This window comes from Lampris incognitus, chromosome 1 (assembly GCF_029633865.1).
Source record: "Lampris incognitus isolate fLamInc1 chromosome 1, fLamInc1.hap2, whole genome shotgun sequence".
In the NCBI taxonomy this organism is placed as follows: domain Eukaryota; kingdom Metazoa; phylum Chordata; class Actinopteri; order Lampriformes; family Lampridae; genus Lampris; species Lampris incognitus.
This window is the reverse complement of record NC_079211.1, coordinates 129274657-129292198: the sequence shown is the minus strand read 5'-3', so window position 1 is coordinate 129292198 and position 17542 is coordinate 129274657. Positions and strand designations below refer to the sequence as shown.

General features: G+C 40.3%; 1 protein-coding gene across 1 annotated transcript in view; it reads right to left on the bottom strand.

Annotated features, from left to right (window-relative positions):
- LOC130120195 (zinc metalloproteinase-disintegrin-like berythractivase) overlaps positions 1 to 15907 on the bottom strand; it is a 32488-nt gene extending 16581 nt beyond the window's left edge. Inside the window, exons 1-10 of the mRNA XM_056288828.1 lie at positions 15829 to 15907; positions 14066 to 14154; positions 13894 to 13970; positions 6350 to 6428; positions 6015 to 6091; positions 3722 to 3905; positions 3421 to 3483; positions 1717 to 1788; positions 905 to 1074; positions 502 to 583 (exon numbers count right to left, since the gene is read on the bottom strand). Coding sequence (XP_056144803.1) covers positions 502 to 583; positions 905 to 1074; positions 1717 to 1788; positions 3421 to 3483; positions 3722 to 3905; positions 6015 to 6091; positions 6350 to 6428; positions 13894 to 13970; positions 14066 to 14154; positions 15829 to 15886 — 951 coding nt within the window. The 5' untranslated portion in view covers positions 15887 to 15907. The remainder of the gene's footprint in view (positions 1 to 501; positions 584 to 904; positions 1075 to 1716; positions 1789 to 3420; positions 3484 to 3721; positions 3906 to 6014; positions 6092 to 6349; positions 6429 to 13893; positions 13971 to 14065; positions 14155 to 15828) is intronic.
- Between the last annotated feature and the right edge of the window lie 1635 nt (positions 15908 to 17542).

Here is a 17542-nt window from a genome sequence, read left to right as displayed (position 1 = left end):
CTCAACCTCGTTTAATATTTGACTGAGAGTCGGTTGTGGCTCTAATCTTGTCCAAAGATGCTGAGATGGGTGAAAATACACTTTCAAATGCTTCTTTTATCAGTGAGGTCATTGTTGTAGTTAGTTCTTTCAGCAGAACTGCACAAAGTTTGTCTAGCTCGGCGGGTAAGCTCTACGTTAGCTTCCGTATCAACCCCAATACTGGACTTGCGGTTTCTTGTGGGGTTAGCATAGTCACTTCACTTTTGTCTTTTCTATCTTTCCTTGTCATTTTGTGGGCCACTGCGGGTATTTTAGTCTTGTAGTCCAATGTAAAAGTCAAAAATAGGAGTAAAATTTTCCAACAGAACTTGAAGGCTTAAAGAAATAACAGTTGTTTGTAGGAGACTCCCTCGCACGCGTATTGCTTGTTACATGCTTAACTGGTCCTACTTTTTGTCAACTTTTATGATTCATATAGTAACCATTAGTGAGGATTTATTTTTCTCTTAAATAGCTTACCTGCACCACTGCAGTCGAGAGGTCTGAGCATAAGGTCCCAATGAAAGCGAGTCCCACCGTTGCACCGTCAAAGTCTATGCCACTGAAATACATGGAATATACAAACATATCACTACCCTCCATCCTTCAGTTCCCTAACTCACTGACCCATCGATCTTTCTATCTATCCTTCCATTGACCCATTTCCCTGTGTGAAGAGTTTCCGTCTAGGATGAGGTATTTACCATTTGAAAAAAGTGATGCCTGTTTTTGCTAAATGAAAGCTAGCACAACATTAAAAGAAAATAATTTGATTTTTTTCCCCCAAAGTAACTTGTCCGAGAACCTGATGATAACACATACAGTCTGGTTGTGTGACATTTTATTAGCAGTGTAATTGGCTGGGTGTAGAAATTAGACTGACCTGATGAGTTGGGCATTGTCATGTTGTTTCTTCTTGACCAGTTCAGTATTCCTCCATTTGGTGAAGGCATCCAGTGTGGCCCCGGCTGGTGGTGTCACTGAGATTAAGTCTCCATTTGACCAAACCTCGAGTCCCACAAGGGCAACAAAGGTATGCAGGGGCTTGTACACCTGCAAGTACAACCCAATGGATCTGATCAACCAAAACCAGAAAAGTAAAAGCATCTACAGTATGAGGTCAACTGACATTCAATTACACAAAGCAAACTTTGTCACTAGTAATTATGGAAAATAAAACTCATTGAAAAATAAATTTTGTGAGATTAGGATTTGGCTTAATCCAGACACCATGTACTTATACCTACGACAAGAATAACAAAAATGTACGACAAGGTTGAAATGAATTGGGAGGGTAAAAAAACATTTGTTTTGCTGAAAATATATTTGTTTTACTTAAGATATTTTTTGGTCAACTTTCCTGTCCACTATCTTCCTTATCCCACTTCTCAGTCTCGTGTATTCAAGCAAAAACTCTGAAAGCACTTCAGCAGCTTTTCACAGTGTTATTGCAGCAAGTTCTGATTAAACAAGTGAGAAAAAGAAATATATCTAGATGATTATATATTTGTCATAAAGTAGATTAAAACTGTGCAGTGATATCACTACCTTGTTATCTAATAAAGTAATATTAACATTTAGTCACATTAGTGGAATTAAATTGAATTTGAAGCCAAAATTTTCAATAAGTCAATGGGGGAAAATGTCCTATATTTTGTCAGTCTTTGCTTCACTTCCTAAAAAATGCGGTCTCACCATGTTGACGAAGTTGACGACTTCAAATATCCTCTTCCGCAGCGCTGCCTGATCTTTCTTCATCTTCAGATACTAGAACATGATGTCGTACATTCAAATGAGATCAGTCTGTTGCTTATGAGGGAACTACTCACATCCTGTTTTACCAGCAACCCGTCTGGTCACACGTACATTATCAGTATGATTTATTCTGATGTGAGATTTTTGAGTTTTGACTGAGATAACAGTGAGTGGTTTTGATCAAAGGTGGAACATTAACCTGCATGCCAAGCTTTTAAATACTTCCTTTTGTTTTTTGGTCTGAGCTGTCTGGCCTTTTCATATCCTGTAAGATAATTCTCTACCCATATAAAAGCTTAACAAACTAAACGTAACTTGGTCCATGTATGTTTTATGATGTATTGTGCAAAAACGGGACCAAGTGATTGTTTTCCAAGTTACATGTAAATCCATGGCTGGATTAACCCACTAGGGGGCTACGGGGCATGCACGTCCATTGCCCCCCCCCCGCCCCACCCTGTCAGATAGGCTACGCAAACAATACTAAACATTTTTAAATGTAAAACTAATGCAAATACCCTCTAAAGCAGGGGTGTCAAACTCCAGGCCTCGAGGGCCGCAGTGTCTGCAGGTATTTGTTGCAACCGTGCACTACACCATCTGATTTAACTAATTAGCTCACCTCCTGGATCATGGAGGGAAAGGAACTAGTTTAATCAGGTGGTGTAGTGCATGGTTACAACAAATACCTGCAGACACTGTGGCCCTCGAGGCCTGGAGTTCGACACCCCTGCTCTAAAGCATCAATAGAGACTTTGTAGCCTGGGGCCCTGCATCAGTAGAGACTGTAGCTTGGGGCCCTTGCATCAATAGAGACTTACTTTGTAGCTTGGGGCCCTGCATCAATAGAGCATTTGTAGCTTGGACCCCACATCAATAGAAACTGTAGCTTGGGGCTCCCGCATCAATAGACACTTTGTAGCTTGGGGCCCCGCATCAATAGAGACTTTAGCTTGGGGCCCCGCATCAATAGAGACTTTGTAGCTTGGGGCCTTGCATCAGTAGAGACTGTAGCTTGGGGCCACCGCATCAATAGAGACTAGCTTGGGCCCTGCACCACGACGCAGGGTTGGAACAAACGTCCCTTTTAGGGTATGATTGGGGATCCCTACTTTACATGAACACAATACCCCTGACCTTTTGGGGCCCCTCGTGGTGCGGGGCCGCCCGGTCCATAATCCAGCCTTGTGTAAATCTCAAGTCTTGGCACTCAAGTCCCAAGTCAAGTCCCGTGTTCTAAACTTTGAGTTTCAAGTCCTAAAAAAGTCATGTGCTTTCATCAAATTGAATGCAAACACAAAATTTTAACAACTGAGTAATAATTAATATGCTAAATTTATGCAAATCATTCATGGTTTTTAAATTTTTTTTTTATTACAGATCGATTCAAAGTGGAGCTATAATTATGGAAATGGAAGAGTTGATTGATTGCATACTTTTTAAAAGGATTTTATCAAGTCCAAGGGAAGTCATGAGTCATTGGTCTTAAGATCAAAGTCCAGTTGCAAGTCTTTTTCAAGTTTGTTATCAAGTCATCAAATTTGTGACCTGAGTCTGACTCGATGCCGAGTCATGTGTGGTATTTGTGTGGTGTTATGGTATATTGTGGTATAGTGTCACAAAACAGTATAATTCATAACTTACCTCACGGTGATCAGCGACAATGTAGAGTTCAAGGTATTTCTGCTGCTGGAAAAGAGATGGACCCTAACAGCAAAAACAAATTTAAAAAATGGAGAAAAGTGATTTCCTTTATAGACGATAATGTAAAATTCGTTTGCATAGTTCTAAATCAAAATTTAGACCCAGAAGGCTACACAATCATGGTTTGACACCCCATGGTAATGATTATTCTTACTAGTATTGACTCTTGGGGCTTGATTCACATCAGCTTTACTGTATGAAAAGAGAAAAAGCAGAATTTGAATGGAAACTATGTGCTTACTGCAGCTCGAGAGCGACTGCGGCTGGTGGGGGGCTCATAGTCGGTGCTCCACGTGGTGTTGGTGACACCACACACCATCAGTTTTGAGTTCTGGGCATTGTATTTCATCACAGCATGGTCACCCTCATCCTCACCCGACAGAGGCTCGATCAGGTACTTCTGTGCGGAAGTTCTGAAGTACCCCCTAAACCAAGATCACATGGATGTCTGATATAATATGGGAATCAGGAATGGCACCCCTGTAGCTGTTTAACTTCCCTTTTTAATCTGTATCGAAGTGTTTGGTTTGAGTTAAATACTGAGAGGGAAGTCCACAGTGTGACACAGAGTGATATTGGGCTATACAAATAACATTTACTTGACTTGACTTGACTTGACTTGTGTGTTTGTGTGTGACACCTGGATCTGTGTGAAAAAATCTATTTAAAGTAAGGCTTGAATGGAAAACAGTGCTAAACTAATGTGGAATGATGTGTCAAACCACATTAAGCTTCTCTTTTTGGCTCCCCAAAGCAATCGCTGGAAAGAATCGTCACAAAAGCAAAACAAAACAAAAAACTTCTACCTTTTCTCTGATTGGAAGAACTACAATGAGTGGTATGGTTGATTTTCCAGCTACTTTCCCCTATAAAGGCAAAAGGGGCACAGACTAAGAAACTACATCACTGAGGTAAGAGAAACTATTAGCTTGCTCCTGCTAGCAGTCACTGCTTGATCTGAGTCAATCATAGATGTGTTGCGCATACGTGAGAGAAATGAACACCTTTTCAACACATCTGGCTGGAAAGTGTCAAGGCTTCATGAAGCTTTATCTCACCATAACCACCATAATTCACAAGCATGATAATCAATGTAAAATATGTAGCTACCTTTCAAGATGAAATTACTGGCCACCTGAGTAAACTTCAATTTTTTGGCTTTTGCCCAACTGGTGTGCGTCTTGCTAGTTTCCAAGTAAGTTTGGAGGTGGTGGAAAAATTGGTAATTTGCTCATCTTTATGGTCTCTGTTTTCACACGCAAGTGTGTAGTCTACAAAAATAGTCTAAATTGGCTGTGGTAAAAAATGGCACATGCCATTTACATCTACAGTTGACTCAGATCAAGCAGCAACAGACTCCACTAATTTGAAATTAATGGCATCAAACATTCTTGGCGATCATACACTGGTTGAGGACACATTTCATCAGATTTTAATAAAGTGGACATACTAGAAGACTAGCGTTTTGAGCCCAAATAAATACACTGTGGAGGAGATAAGCAAAGCTGTGAGTCTGGGTTGTGTCTGTGGGGAAATTGTCGCAATGTGAACTGAGATTGAAAGTGTTTGCTGTAATGAATGGGACTGGTACAGTTCTTTTCTTTCATCAGTGGAGTAAGAAATAAGCAAGGAGGGGAATGTTTGCACAACTGCACACCCTGGTTTTCAAGCCCACTTGTATGGGAATTTTTGAAGACATTTTTTCTGATCCCCGAAATCAATTTGCATGGATGAAAATGAGAAAACAAGAACTGTCTAATGAGTAAGTGTTGCGGACTAGACTACTAACATTTTTGTCAGTAATTAAATTTTCCCAAATACGCAACTAGAAGTCTCAAAATTCCCTGTTAGTAGTGTGGTAACTTGACTTTTGTTTGGCCAGCAGGTAATGGAAAACCAGTATTTTGAGTTCGATGATTGCTCTGTCTACTGCACTTTACTGTACGTTACCATGTACGTTAAAGTGTAGAAGTGCAGCAGATGGAGCAATCCTCAAACTCAAAATCAACAGTACAGGCTGCCAAAATGTTGGTTTTAAACATTCACTTCATGGCCAGCTAAACATTTTGCCCCAGTGGCTGGAATGCAGATACCCTAGGAGTCATGGTGATTTCTTTGAAAATGCTATAGCTGACTGAAAATAGGTAAAAAAAAAAAAGCTTTTTGATTTAATTCCTCATAGCTACCCATGGTAGGCTTAAAAGTAGAAACAATCGGATGTTGAACTGTACCTGACAAAGGAAAGCATTGACTGTTGACTGATTGTTTACCAAAATTAGTCAGGTCGCACCAATACCCTCCTATTATCTGCTGTTCCTCCATGACCCACAACTGTTTCAAAATAGTTTTCATTGTTATATTTACTGATAAATACATGGTTCATTCTTATTGTTGTTTGCTATTTTCATTCTTTCTGATTCTTATTTCAGTCTCTGCAAAGGAGTAAGCACCTTTTAAAAAAATCCGTAACGAATGACTTTTCTTCCCACTCGTGTTTATGAAGCCAAAACTAATAGGATAGAATCAGCACTCACCTGAGTCCATCACAAGTGCTAATGCTGACTGTTGAACTGCTGTCATTCACAATCCTGCCATGATAGTAGCAGTGATCCTGGAAAAACAAAGTATGAAGGTCAAATAGATCACTGGAAACCTGGACGTAAGTCCCACTGCTATCCATACTTGAAAGGTATGCGCTAATGGAAATATAAGGAGCATTGGACCAAAGCTTTAAAATGAAATAGTATCTTGTATTGGGGGGAAAATGCCTTCAACCAGTAGATGATGTTTGCCAACTTATATGAACCAAACTAGAGTGACAGGAGGTCTATCTGATTTAGGGTTTGTGCATGTATACAATGACACTTACAATGTCCTGTGGGGAAGTGGTGACTGATGTGCCATCTTCTAGGTAGTAAGTCTCACTGTAATCTTTACTGAGTAATGCCCTGCAAATAGAAAAAGTCCAGATTGATGTCATTTCATGTTAAAGTCCATATTCAGCAGCCCACAGCATCACATGCTTGTTGAAGAGAAAAGTGGTGGTCAATTAGGGAGAATGTGATTTAAAAAGACAGCTGAAGACACAGACACTGCCAAATATGAACTGTGCTGTGCAGTCACGTCTGACTACACAAGAAAACAAAAACAAAAAACAAAACTGGAACAACTCACCACCAATAACCCCAGAGCAGTTTAGAAAAGCCTGAAGGAGATGACAAACTACAAAAAGGGGCCCACATCACCACCAGATAAGGACCCTAGCCTCCCCGACAGGCTCAATGATTTTTATGTACGGTTTGAGGAAGTACACACCCCAGCACTCATCCCCCCTCTCCCTACTTCCCTCACCCCTCTCTTTTCCACCCAGGAGGCTGAGGTGAGGATGCTTTTCAAAAAACAAAATAAAAGGAAAGCAGCAGGGCCAAATCAGCTCTCCCCAGCTATGCTTAGCCACCGTGTGGATGGATGGATTGCATTGCATGCTCACTGACATTTTCAACACTTCCTGATGACAGTGTGCAATCCCACAGTGTTTTAAAAAAATCTACCATCACCCAGTCCCTAAATCAGCTGAAACAACATGCCTCCATGACTTCAGCCCTGTTGCCCTCACTTAAGTGGCTATGAAAGTGTTTGAACACTTAGTCATTTCCTACCTGGAGTCCTGTATATCCCCACTGATGGAGCCATATCAGTTTGCTTATCGGGCAAATAAATCTGTTGAGGATGCTATAAACCTGGCTCTTCACTCTGTAATGCCTGGAATCAACCAACATCTATGTACGCATCCTGTTTATAGACTTTAGCTCGGCTTTCAATACCATTAATTCTCTCATATCAGGCTTCAAGACATGAACATCAATCCAGCTCTGGGTTACTGGATACTGGACTTTCTTGGAAACAGAATTCAATTTGTCAAGGCTAACAATGTTGTGAGCTTTGTGGATCCTTGAAAGGCAATGGAGCTACTGTCTGAACTGGAGTGCGAATTAACGGAGGCTGGCTCTGGTCAAAGCTAGAATGGAAGGCAAGGAAGACAACGTCAGCAGTTGATGAACATTTTTCTTCTACTGTGTCGGGCCCACGAAGGGACACACGGACATGATCAAGAGGTCAAGCCTGGAATTGATATTTGAATTTTGAACTGGACTGGAACACTAATTTCACTGTTGAGGTATGTGTGTGTGCACAGAGCATGCAGGACAGTCTAGACACGACCGAGTTAGTTGCGATGTCAGTGGTTGTAAGTATGGCCTGTAAGCCTAGGTATTTATACAGGTATACAGAAAGTTATTTTTTCTCTCTTTTAGTTCTACAAGAACAGCGACTTTGAGCTAGTTAATAAGCAGTATGGTGTTAAAATGAGAATTCGCTTCTAGGTACGTTTGAGTAAGATGTTTGGTAGTAGTTATGACATGGGAGTGAAATGTATCTAAGATGGGAGAGGGGGGGGGGGTTCTGGAGGGATTTCCAGTTGTTGTGCCTCACAAACCATGTGCAGGCAGGGATATCCTTTGGAAATGGGGAAGGTTAAGGGAATGGGGGGAGGGGGTTACTTTTTGTGTTCCTATTGTTTGTTATGGTTTGTATAGGACGGTATTTTATGTGATATGCACAGAACAAGTGATGGCTCAAAGGGCTGGGTGCTCTCCTCTCATGCGGGCACACTCGATTAAATACTAGATAATAATATGTAGCCTAATGGCTAAATATATAAAGTTGATTACGTGGAATATTAACGGGTCCCAGAAGCCTATAAAAAGAAAAAAGTGGTTGTTATTTGAAATCTAACAAAGCAGCTATAGCCCTGATTCAGGAGACACACATGGAGGGCAAAGAAGCAGACAGACTTAAGCATGACTGGGTAGGGCAGGTGTTTCATAACTCATTTCCTAGTAAAAAGAATGGGGTGGCAATATTAGTGATAGCTTTGTCTGATCATGCTCCGGTAGAGTTAAGCATAGTGATTAAGTCGAGTGGAAATAAGGTAAATAGGTGGAGACTAAATGCATCGCTGCTTCAGGACCCCACATTTAAGATTGTTTCGCAAACCCTCCTTAAGGATTTTTTTTATCATAATATTGACTCAACGGAGAGACTGGGGCCGGTGTGGGGAGCTTCAAAGGTGTACATAAGGGGCAGGATAATTTGACACACTAGTTCTCTGAAAAACTCACCAACACAGAAATTAAAGTGCTTGAATCTCAGATTGAAAAGATTGAAAATGAGCTGCCACAACTTTACAGTGACAACCCGTTAAAAAAGAAAATCTGTGACTTGAAATATCAGCTAAATGAGACATAAAATAAGAGGGCAGAACATGCCCTCTTTAGATTAAAAACAAGCTTCTATGTAAGTGGAGATAAATATGGCAAGCTGTTGGCAAGACAACTGAAACATAAAGATACCAGCTTTTTAATGCCAGTGTTTAATGATGATAAGGGGGAAGTTTTAACAGATAATGTGGAAATCAACAAGGTCCTCAAAAGCTTTTATGAGAATTTGTATAAGTCAGAGGCTTCTGTAGGTGAAAGCAACTATCAGAAGTTTTTTCAAAAGCAGATTTTCTTACAGTGTCCCCAGCCCAAGTGGAGATGTTGGATGCGCCTGTAGACGAGTCTGAAGTTAGGGAGGTTCTAATGAAGTCTGGTAAATCACCAGGCTTAGATGGCTTTCCAGCTGAATATTATTGGAAGAATATTGACACAGTAGCACCTATTCTAACCCAAGTTTACACAGAAGCACTGGCTGAGGGACAGCTGCCACCAACATTTAATGACGAAAAAAGACAAGAACCCCTATGAGCCAAGTAGCTTTCGGCCAATTATTCTGGAAAATGTAGATTGCAAGATTTTGACTAAGGTATTAACAATGACAGTGGAGAGAGTTCTACCACAAGTTATTAATAATGACCAGGTCAGTTTTATTAACGGTAGATTATCAGATGACAACCTTAGATGCCTACTCCATCTTATGTGGTTAAATCGCAAAGAAGATGTTCCAGTTGCTGCTTCCTTGCTTGAAGCCATGAAAGCATTTGATAGGGTGGAATGGGGATATCTGGCATATACTTTGCAGGCTTTTGACTTTGGGGCAGGATTTATTAAATGGGTTAAGGTACTATATTCAGCACTGTGGGCAGCAGTTCTTACAAATGACATTACATCCCCCTTCTTTAATCTGGGACGCGGGACTCGGCAGGGGGATCCTCTTTCCTCGTTGCTCTCTACTTTGTCTGTGGAACCACTAGCAGTGTCAATCAGAGATGATTTGAGAGTTAAGGGAGTGCTGGTGGGAGGGAAGGAGCATAAACTTTTTGTATGCGGATGACATTTTGTTGCTACTATCAAACCCAGCTTCCTCTATTCCAGGTGTCATAGACATTGTTGAGAGTTTCTCTGAGATTTTGGGCTACAAAATCAACTGGCAAAAATCAGAGGTAATGCCAGCCTCCTTTGGTTGCTCTCCTGTTGACATTGGAGTATTTCCCTTTAAATGTCTATCATCGGGAATGAAATATTTCGGCATAATATTGACTACAGGCTTCCAGGAGATTGTTCAAATTAATATAAATCCAGTGCCCCCGAAATATTAACACTAGCATTGTCAAGTGGAAAATGTTGAATTTATCTCTGTGGTGGAAAATAAATACAGTTAAAATGATGGTATTTTCAAAGATCAGGTATATTTTTATGATGCTTCCTTTAAATTTCCCTGTTTCAGTGCTGAAGCAGTATAACCAGGTAGTTAGGGATTACTTGTGGAATAGGAAGAAACCCTGAATTACTCAGACTAAGTTTTTACTACTAGAATGAGAGGAGGACTGGCATTGCCAAATATAGAACTTTACAGTATTGCCTTTGAAAAGGTTAAGCTATGCAAACTCTGGTCAGATAGTGGCTCACATCTGGGTTGGATGGATAAAGAAGCCGTTTACTTCCCCTTTTAGATTTATAGATGCTCTGTCTCAAAAACTATCACAGGATTAATATCCTGAAGGGGATATTAATCCATTACTCCAGCGCTCATGTTCGGAACAAAGTCCATAAAATGTTTGGCCTGTCCCAATATAAACAAGGTTACTCATCCTTATGGAGGAATCCTGCAATTAAGATGGGGAAGAAAACAATATGTTGGAGGGTGTGGTACATTAATGGTTTAGCCACAATTGCTGATCTATTTGGGGAAGGACGGGGATTAATAAAAGTAATTAAAAAAAGTTACTCCTATCGGGGGCTAAAGCAGCGATATAATTTAATTAATAAAGGGGACTTTTGGAAATACCTCCAATTACGGAGTTGTGTACAGTCTATGGGTTACTACATGGGGCAGGATGAAAGTGTATTGCCAAGGTTCTTAAAGCTTCCAAAAATTGTACAATCATCTTCTGTATTTTACAACATGGCAGCAAATGTTATGTATGATAGAAGTGAGAGTGAGAGTGAGAGGATAATATGGCAAAGGGATCTAGACATTGAGCTTGAACAAGAGGTCTGGGAGGATATTGTCCATAACATAGGTTGGCAAGTAAGGGATAGTAAAATCAAATTTATACATTATAAAGTAATTCATAGATATTATTGGACTCCAGTCAGACTTAAAAACCTTGGTCTAATTCAAAGTAATGAGTGCTGGAAATGTAACAGTTCTATGGGTACTTTTCTATACTTCATGTGGAACTGTCCTATGGTTTCCCCATTCTGGACCCAAGTGGTTGGGGCAACTGAGGAATGGTTGGATCAGCCCTTGCCAAGCTCGCCATGTTTTTGCCGTCTTGGAGACATATCTGTTCTACCAGCTGGACTTACAAAGGCACAGTTTCTGTTAGCCCTTGCAGGCTTTCTAAATGCAGCCAGGATTATACTAAGGAACTGGAAAAATACAAGCACTGGATTGAACTCATGATGGCTACAGCCTCATACAAGTTAATGTTAACCAAACTAAAACTAAATTCACTGAAATGTGGGGTAGCTTCCTCGGATTTATTAATGGTGGGGATCATTAGATAGTAATATGTAATAGAAGCCTTAATGTATGTCAGGTGGAGTGTTGTGTGTTGTGGGGAGGGGGAGAAGCCATGATCTATCACGCTGTGTTGTTGTGTTTGTTTTCATTTTACATTTTTGTTTTGTTTGTGTACTTTACCTGTAGACTACCATATGAAAAGTATGTTTTGTACTATAATGTTTCAGGGTGTTTGAGAAGAAAAAAATGAAAAATTTAAATGACAAAAAAAAAAAGTTAACAACGTTGCATCATGCCCTCTGACCCTCAGTAGTGGTGCGCCACAAGGCTGTGTGTTATCTCCTCTGCTTTTCTCCATCTACACCAGACATGGGCAACTGGCGGCCTGCGGGCCACATTCGGCCCCCGTTTTCACCGAGTATGGCCTGTGGGTCAATTTCCAAACATCAATAAATTGTTTGTTTCACAGGTGTTGGAAGCAAGCAGGTCATTTGACCACATTTGAACCAGATCCAAATTGTAATTATACTGTCCACTGACAGAGGGCGCACCCTTGAAACACAAGGCCTGTACCCAAGCAACCGCTTGCTCATGGTCCCATGTTGGTCTCGGCGGGCCTCTTCCGCAACAACACGTGACAAGGAGAGAAAAAAGAAAACTTGACCTAGAGAACCGTGTCTTCCAGGCAAGATGGGAAACAGAATATCCAACCATCCATTCATTCATCCAAACCACTTATCCTACTCTCAGGGTCGTGGAGATGCTGGAGCCTATCCCATCAGTCATTGGGCAGTGGGGAGACACCCTGGACAGGCCGCCAGGCCATCACAGGGCGTGTACAGATATAGACAATATAAATATCGCATTTACTTCAGAATGTTGAAATTTGAGGTATGCAATCTACTGGGGGAAAAATCTTCTTAAATACCAAATTTATATAACTAGCTTGCAAACAAGCACAACCATAATTCTGCTCATGCATGTCTGACTGTACCAAAATGTATAGCATGGGGCTCAAATAAGGTTGCTACATTGGCGTATTAATTACACTGGTGATGAAACACAGTCAGTGAAGTAGCAGCCTGAGCATGGATGCCACCTCCTCAAGATCGAGTCCAAAACGTGGGATTAGGCTGAGCACCACACCAAACTGATTTGAATGAGTGATAGTGAAGAGAGAGTTCAGAGGTCAGTCAGGTGAGAGGGTTGAGGAAACATATCTTGTATCTAATTTACATTAAATTCGCATGATTTATATTTTCAATCACAGACTAAAATGGAGTGAGCATAGAAGAGAAATAGAAACACAGTGCCGGGAGATTGTTAGGGATTTATTCTTGTTTAAAAAGTGCCTGTAATTCAATTTAATCACTCTAGGTATGATAAAGCACACGTAGAGAATAGATACAATGTTATATGCATATTATAATGTAAACGCACACATTTTTTGTGGTTTGTTTTTGTGGTTTGTTTGTTTGGTCCCATGCTACCGGTCTGTTGGCACTTGGGTTGCCAACTCCTTGAAATGGAAATAAGGAACAGGGGACAGAGATGGGGGCTGGATGGACGTGTATAGTGCCTTACACACTATACACACACACACACACACACACACACACACACACACACACACACACACCCACACACACACACACATATATATATATATATATATATATATATACAATTTAGATATATATTTTATATATAATAAGGGAAGATTCCTTATTTTAAAGAACAGTTGGCAACCCTAGTTGGCACTAAAACGAACAAGCTTTCTCATTCAAATCCGTTTGGAAACAGAATATCTTTTTACGGAATTCAAAAGCAAACCTACATATGTGTTTAGTGCGCCTGGAAACAAAATCAGCCATGAAGGATTTCAACTTGAGTCACCGCTACAATACCACGCACAAAGACAAATACTATAAACTGGAGGTGCCAGTGCCGCTATCATTGCTGACCTCAAGGAAAAATACACCAATAGCAGAACTTTTTCAGGAATCAGCAACACTTCCTTTCTCATTTCACCTCATACACTTGTGCACATGAAATGAAACAAAATGCTGTTTCCCACAGCCCACAGCAGTACAACACACAGACAAAAACACATCCAACAACTACAAGAATACACATATCCAAACTAACACATATATCCAAACTAAAAAAAAAAAAAAATCACTGTCTAAAGGATGTAATGATTAATCCACAAATGTTATCTCTTGACTTAACACAGTTGGGATTTGAAAAAGTGTCTTACACCCACCTGCTCACATATTTGATGAGTAACTTATCGGTTATTTATAAATACTGGTAACTGATGTTTTTTTTTATCAGTTTAATGTAAATGATTTGCAATTATACCATTTTAAATACAGGTTTTAAATTCTTATGAGGTCATGTATCAGTGTATCAGAGCAGGTAACGAGAGACTTTCTGACTCACCTATTCTTCTCTAAATGCATCTCAATGTTTTTTCCATCCACTTTCATAGCATACTGAAGAGTTTCTGGCCTTGAGTCCTGTGCAAAAAGAAAAATGTTTAGCATTAATGCATTTAATAATTATCAGAATCATTTAATTTTTTTGAAGGAATGCTAAACCAGCCCATAGTTACTTCTGTGTGTCTCTTTTTTATGGCGTGCAGTCTGACAGGTCGAATCAATTCATAGTCCTTCGTATCCTCTAACACAGAGTCCAAACTCACTGTGGAGAGAGAAGATGTTATAGTACAGCCCCTATTGCAGAGAGTATGGATTCTTATGGTACCTAGAAACAGCACAACCTCTATTTCAGAGGGTCTAGATTCTGATGGAAGCGAAACACAGCACAACATTTAGAGCTAGATAAAGCGCGAGGGAGGATCACGCTATTCCCTCCAGAACAGGTGCCCCGACCGACCAGAGGAGGCGCTAGTGTAGCGACCAGGACACATACCCACGTCTGGCTTCCCACCCACAGACACGGCCAATTGTGACTGTAGGGAAACTCGGCCAAGCCGGAGGTAACACGAGGTTTCAAACCGACGATCCCTGTGTTGGTGAGCAACAGACTAGACCGCTACACTAACCGGAATAGACTGCTACACTACCCACTACGCCCATATCTGTACTTTTTGAGTCAATACAATCAATGGAATGATTTAATTCCAAAATATCACTGTCGTTATGTTTAATTTTGACATGCCTTGTCTGATTGATATGATCATTGGTAGGCCATGACTGAAGACTGAAAAGGGAAATATTGCATAGATTAGCAATACAGACAGTATATCTCGCTTTTTGGTGGGTAATGAGAATTGTGGCTTATTTTACAGCAAAGGGTATTTGGTGGGTCCCAGGCTAAAAGCTATCTCCACCAGGTGGGTCGCAGCATGAGAAAGTTTGGGGGAGTCCTCTCTTTGTTACAAGTCCCTTTATATACCCCTGCCATTTGTTTTGATTTTTTTTAAATTGTACATTTGTACTATCAAAACATACAGTTATGTACACCAAGTGACCAAAATGTACCAGTGATGGTACATCTGTGTAAAGTCTACCTTTTGTGTACAAAAATGTGCTCCTTTTGTACTTCTTGCTTTTGAATGTGTAAACCTATTGCAGTTGCATTAAGTTCTTTCTGGGTGATGGTGGCAGCTTTGCACCATCTTTAAAGGATATGATACACAATTTGTGAAACTGAGACTTTGCAGAAGTGGGGCATTCCAATTTGAGTCTGTTTGCAAGTTGATTTCAGGTAATAACCCAGTTCTCTGACTCATTTCTACCTGTCAACAAGGTAAGTAGTGGTACCTGAGAGGGGTGTGGCTTTGCTCCAAAGTCCAGTTTCAACACAGTGTCACAGATGGTTGGATTTCAATCAAAACACTATCATTTTGGTTTATTTGACACGTCGCGATACAGCTAACTGCACATCTGAAGCAATAAGGTATCCTGACAGAACTGGAAAGTTAGACCTGACTGAGTGTATGTACACAGTAACAGAATTGGCAAAGCTCTGAAATGAAAGGTTAGTAGAAATGTACTGGCCATAACACACTGTGGCAGCAATTTCAGACACGGGCTGGAAATGTCACACGAGCATTTGCTGAAGTAATTTCCCTCAAACATAATCTGATGCATATTTCAATACATGTTGTATGTATCATTACAATGTGTGACATTGAATTTGGTCTCAACTTTCAAGACAACTAAAATTAAAAAAAGAAATCCGGTCCTTCTGTTTAAACCTAAATTTCGCCTCTTTGAGAAATCCACATTAAACTCTAAAACATAAGTAAGGGTCGTCTGAATGAAGCGCCCTGGGAGAGCATGGTTACCTAGGTTTTAGTTATGAATTAGTCATTGTGCCGAGTTGAGGAAGGAGTATCCAATGACTTACGTGTAGGCTCGAGTGAGGCGGTCAGGGTTAGGATCCACAATAGGAGCGTGTATGTCATTGTCCAAGTGCAGACAGTCTCTGTAACAGGGTAAACGGTATGAGAGCAGACTTCATGGTTTTATTTGCATGTGGATATGTCACTATGGCAAGGCCCCACCTTCAACGGTCCTACTCAACCTGTCTCAAGGCACTTCCTCATTGACCAAGTTTACACAACTCTTGTGACAGGCTTGCACATGCTTTTGGTTCAGTCCAGGAATGCAGGAAAAATACAGTGACTTTTTTAACACTGGTAGGGGGTATCATGGATTTAAATGGGACTCATTGGTCCTCAAGTTTTTCACAGCATCTGAGATTCTCTCAACACAACTTTACAGTTGTTAGAAATATGGAGAGAGGTCAAGTATGAAGTGTAAACATCTGATAGAGGGCACAAAAGTTTTCTTGTATTTACAGACAGCACTTTAAAGAAAACTTTGTCTTTTCCTTTGTCCTACCTTCTCATAGGACAAATTTGCAGACATGGTTCTTTCTGTTCTGCTCTGCACTAAACCTCATTAGCCAGCTGCTTGACTCAGCCTATGACGAAGCAATCTCCTCGCGACACTTTGGTCATTCAGGGGTTTCACATACGTCTCTTCATTTCTCAAGATGTTGTCACTCCGTCACCGGTAGGCAACTTGTGCCAAATCAAGGATTCGGCTCCAACTTTGGCAGTTTGGATGTCTGTGTTATTTTCCTCCTTCCGTCGCCCACGTAGCACATGCTTGGATCGCAGATACAAAGCCTGAGAAGACAATAAGACCAATGTGCGTTCTCCGACCACGACATTTCAGGACATGGGGTGAAATATGTGCTGTGTCTTGGACAATCCAGTAACCACATAATAACCCAGGTCCAACTGGCGTATTTTGCTCTGTGGTTGGAGCATGGCTGTACAACCCACTGCCCACTGCCAAGATTAAAGGCTTGATTAATACTGTTATAATTCATGTTTCCAAAATATGAACTCACGTTACATTTGTGTTTTGAATAACAGCATAGGCTGAATGTAGTATGGTGTTAAAAAGACATGATCAATGTTTACCAGGCTCATAATGACTCTCATTCCTGTCAAATGTTGGTAAACTAAAGAGTGATGGACTTAATTTGATGCCATGCAGGTTCCTGGTTCATTGCACTGCAAAAAGGCTGTGTCAAAATTGAGACAAAATTTAGCATATTTAACCTAAATAATGTGCCAGAGCGGTAAGATATTTCAACTAACATTTCTTTGAAACAGGATAAAAGAATCTTAAATCATGATAGATAATCTGACATGGTCAGTTGTTGCTAAGTAAGTGATACTTAAAACAAGAAAGATATTTCTGTGTAACTTTAAGACTGTAAGACTTGTTCGGATATAGCATTTTTGCAGTGCACAGAGAATGTCTGTGAAGAATATGCCTTACTGTTTTTGTATTTCATTGCATTGGACCTGCAGAAGATAAAACCATTAAAGTGACTAAAAAGTACATTTTTATCATGTGCTTGGTTTACAGTAATCTAATTTAAAAAAAAGATACATGCACATATACAGTAGAAAAACGTGAATTGGATGTTAGGTTTGATGGATTTCTCACTGAATAACTATTATAATTGTGACATTAATGATGACAATTGCTTTTATTATTGCAATTCCAGCAGTTAGAGATAAACAGAGACAAAATTGAAA